Raw genomic sequence first — 4,961 nt, forward strand, 5'->3', positions numbered from 1 at the left:
CCATAGACGGTAGGAAAATTTTGATAAGTCTTTTTCTCCGTCAATGCTTAGTGCGAGTAGAGATCTCTTTATCTCTTGCGTCGTGGTGGTAATGGTGGAGCCTCGGGCCCGGGGAGCGGACATATGTACGAGTGGTCCAACATGCATAGGAAAGATTTATAAGCACGGGTGGGGAGCTGCGAGAGCATAAAAGCACGCACGAAGAAAAGCGCAGACGCTTTTTGTATTCGCCCGTGGCCGCCGATCGTGTCATCGCTGATTGTGCGAGAGTAGTGTTAAAGTAGTTTGCGGTTCTCGGGGAGAGAAAGCCATGGGGCTCGCGAGAGCGGCCGTCTTCGCCGGCTGTCTCCTTCTCTTCCTGGCGGTCGACGCCTCAGGCAGTAAGTAAAGCGGAAAAAGTAAAACGGACTTCGTCGTTCATCCCCTTTCTGCAAAGTACTCCAATATTTTATGATTTACTCTCTAAAGAGCTGGACAGCTGTCCTCTCTCTCTTTTTTTCTCTCTTTTCTCTCTCTCTCACACACACACACACACACACACACACACACACACACGCGCGCGCGCGCGCGCATTCGTGTTCTTTCTATTCTTCAATGAAGCTTTCTATTCTTCACAGAAGCATAAAAGTTATAAGACCGAGGAAGTACCGATTCCTTTTCCTAAATAGAAAACTTTCCTCGATTGAAAAATGATAATTATATTGAGAAAAAGAACTAAGTAAATGTATTGAGGATAGATCTCGTGTGTAAGGCAATACATAAATATTCTTATAGATTCTACTGAAAAGAATGCAGAGTTTTTAGTTTTAACTTTGTAACTTTCATACTTCCATCGATATAAAATAGTTAAGGAAGTAGAATAGTTGAACACGTTCAGAACGAGAAAAAAGAAACTTTGTGTACGCAAATTACAAAACAATATATCTATAAGTAATATTCCTTACTTTCCAAGAATAGTTTCCAAGAACTAATTATAAATGTACTCATTAAACATTTAATTTGAATTGTTTATGAATAAAAGGAATTATCATAATATATAATTAATACAATATTTTTGTACAAGCATCATTATTTTAGTGATAAACAATATATGAGATTTTATTTCTTTCGGATTGTTCCTTCGAGCGATTCTATTTTGATATCATAATAATATTGATTTACGATATTCACATCAGTATTATAGTTGTATCTCGTATTGCAGTATAACGTTATGATTAAATTATTGATATTTCTAAGGGCGCTCGTAAAGTTGGCGTCTAGTTGCACTCAAATATAAAGATTTAAAGCACGTTCTCCCTTGTGGATCTTTCAAGAAGACCGGATGACTTCGATAAGTCTTAATTTTTCTATCAAATTAAAGATTAATGTGCGAGTGTTGATAGAAAGGGTCAACGCGCCCGGCGCGGTCAGGTTTGAATATCATAAGGTTACTCGCTATGTCAAGGATAGAGATTATCGTCGCGAATGGATGTCGAAATCCGTGATATTTTCGTGAATTACAGAATCTCGAAAGATTGGTAATTTGTAGAAACTTTATCTGCACCATTATTCCATTGGTAATTAACGCGAAAAAAAACTATAGATAACAATGTTCTTCTTTTTTATGTATTCATTTATTATAATTGTGATTAATGAAAATTTATCTTTGACGTAGCTATCGTGACGTATTTACTTGATATGACATTAGATTCATCTTAATCTTCCTTGTAATAGCGAAGAAAGAACGCTGGTCTTCTGTGCAAAATTCTGTTTCTTTTATCATCTTTAGCGGCGGTAATTCATTCATTGACATGATTTTATTTGCATTATCGACATATAATTTTTCATTTTCTGCTAAATTACATTTTATTCCAGATTTTAATTAATAATCGAAATCGACATCTTCGCGCGCGTGTTTCTTTTATGTTTGTGAATGAAGTATGGAACTTTTTATCGGTGAACGTGTTTAATGCTTTCTTATTAGAAGAAGATTAAAGAAAATTGTTCGATTACAATACCGGAATAAAGGAAAAGAATGATGGAGGTTTCCATTAACAAGAACGTTTTAGAATTGAATTATGTTTCAAGCAAAATGTAATGATCAGTGAAGTAATTTGCGAAAGATAGTTTTAGATATACGGTAAATCAGTTCTTTAATTTTCTGCAAAATTATAGCGAATAAGTAATGATATGAATGAAACACTTTTTAGCGTGCTCTTTTTTAAATAAACGTAACGAAAGTGATATTAATTTACAAATATATTCGTGTATAGAATATGAATAAAAATAAATGTACGATCCACCGGTTAGTTACAGATTATTATTATTCCATCCGGCAGGGAACTGGCGATAAAATATTGCTTATTCTGTAATAGTCGATTTTATATTTTTACTCTCTCAAACTCGATATGAAAAATAATTCCCGTTATACTATTGATAACTTTATCATGTCTTTATATATTTCTTTCTGTAATTAGTGTTGTTCGAGCTAATCTTAAGTAATCGCCTGCATTAGTGCATATTAATATATATATGTATGCACTAACATACTAATATATATGTACATTAAACAGTCACACGAGACACATAACGAGATCATTTATAACCTTTTTTTATGAAATGTCTCGAATACAAGACTTTCCAGAAGTTAGGCATTTACTTTCGAACTTATGTTACCGCGTGTTGAATGTAAAATTATGAGATTCGTAATACATTTTTTAAAATTAATTATAATAAAGAAACGATTCCAATAATTAAAAATCAAATAATACAATAGCGAGCAAGCTAATTACAATTAATATTTATATCAAGAATCTACATATCTCAGTTTAAATTTGCTAAGCTTGATAATGATCTCGTGTTCGAAATGTCTGTTTATAAATTATATTTAATTGTGATTTTTTAATTGCAATTAGCTTCTTATTATATTACTTACATTTTCTTGTTTTCACATGCAAATAAATTATCGGTTAAAATAAAGCCTGTGGAAGACGATGCTTTTTTCTGCTAGATTGCTTTCATTTAAGTAAATTACTAAAATGCATCACAGAACGCAGAATTTTAAAACATACATCGTATGCCGCAGGCTAAGTTCGAAAATGATAGGACTCGATAATCAATATCGCTTACGGCATGAATATACTATCACATTTCTAATGATGGAAGCAATTAAAATTTGCGAAGTTTGCGAAGGAGCGGAACTCGATCGTGACGAAACGCGGAATTATCTTGCACTCTAGAAGTATAAACGAAATAGTGGTTAAAGAGTTTGCGTATGGCGTATCGGTGCTCGGAACGAGGTCCATATCATTGAAACGATTACAGGTCCCCCGTGTTCGACCGGACATTTGGTAAATTGATCTGACGTCCCTACATCCCAGTAAAATAGATCCGATCTGACCGTTGCGACGTAACAAACGTTCTTTCACCGCCGCGCTTTAAAGTACGTAAAGGGAGCATATAAACGATACGGAACATCGTCGGTTCTCTCCGCGACACTCTTATTCCAAGCAAAATGGCATCGAGCGAAATCCGATTGCGATCGTCACTTTCTGCCGGCGTGATGATACGTTTTTCCAATTAACTCGGCTACGCGGTCGCCGTATTTTTTCCGAAACGCTGGAAAATAGAAACAATGCCGCGAGAACTAGATTTTTTTCATATTATTATAAATATTCCTACAACTGCAACATCTCCCCATTATATCGAGTCACTCAACGGCCATTGAAGGCGCATTAAATTCCGTGATAAATGATTACAATGGCGCGCCTGTATGCGAGAAATGGAAACGCGATTGTCGGGTTAAAAATACGAACAGAGAATACGGGTTCATCGAGGAGAAGGATCGACGTTTAAACACGCTATGAAATAATGCAAGAAAGATACAGCGCCCCTGAGTATGAAATATGAAAGTGGATATTCTCTGTCGTTCACCGTAAATTTGCATAATGCATACGTTTAAGTAATATAACGAGAACGAAGCACCTCTAATCATGCAGCGCACATTGGGGAGCAAGCAACGCGAGAAATTATGGTTGCAATTGTTAGATTACGGCAAAATCCCGGCGAGAGTCTCTCTCTAAGCACGCCGGTATGTTTCATGTTGTATCTACTATACATCTGTCGGCGTTGCATTATTCAGACGAAATAACATTTAAAGAGCATAATTAAATTAAATTCAGGAATTGTGTGTTACTGCGTATATTCGTATAATTTCGAGATGGAAAGAAAAGAATTTTTCTGAAAAGAAATTCAAATTATAAAAAAATTTAAATAATATTATTTCTTTAATTTCCAAAATATTTTTTCAACAAATTTAAATAAAAATTTTATTAAAATCTATCTAAATATACAGATAAAATAAGTTTATCTATCTATGTATCTATAGAATAATTTACAAAATGTTTAATCGATTATATCTAAAAATAATCAGCCGTTTCTATAAATATCTTGTTTATCGCTCGGAAAAACTTGATTTCAAATCAAAGGGTAAATAATATAGAAAAGCGGAAGATAAGAAGCAATGAAGAAAAATAAAAGTGCTAATACAATTTCAAAGGATTTTCTTCGTATCGGATTTCTTCTAGATAAACCGTGAAATTCCAATGATAATAATCCAACGATAATAAAAGGGGAATCGCCGCATGAAAATTTCAACGAACTTATAGATTGTCATCAAAATAATGACAATTAGCAAAAGGCGATTGTTCACAGCATCATTGTAGAGAAACAATGTACATCTTCACCGAATAGATTTATCCTTCTTTTAGTCTATTCTCGCGTGCAACTTCCACTTTCCTCCACTTCTTCCTCTTTCTCTTTTCGCACGCGTCGTTCTTTATCCCTTTGTTACACCTTTGTCCCTATTGAAGGAACACTTCCCCTTTCTCTTGTTACACCTCATCTATCTCTTTTTCTCTTCATTTATTCGGTCACTATTATTTTACTCTCTCTCTCTCTCTCTCTCTCTCTCTCTCTCTCTC

General features: G+C 34.6%; 1 protein-coding gene across 1 annotated transcript in view; it reads left to right on the forward strand.

Moving 5' to 3' along the window:
- The first annotated feature begins 310 nt into the window (after positions 1 to 310).
- LOC105620136 (apolipophorins) overlaps positions 311 to 4,961 on the forward strand; it is a 28,286-nt gene continuing 23,635 nt past the window's right edge. The window contains exon 1 of the mRNA XM_012201647.1: positions 311 to 380. Coding sequence (XP_012057037.1) covers positions 311 to 380 — 70 coding nt within the window. The remainder of the gene's footprint in view (positions 381 to 4,961) is intronic.

This window comes from Atta cephalotes, assembly GCF_000143395.1.
Source record: "Atta cephalotes unplaced genomic scaffold scaffold00002, whole genome shotgun sequence".
NCBI lineage: Eukaryota > Metazoa > Arthropoda > Insecta > Hymenoptera > Formicidae > Atta > Atta cephalotes.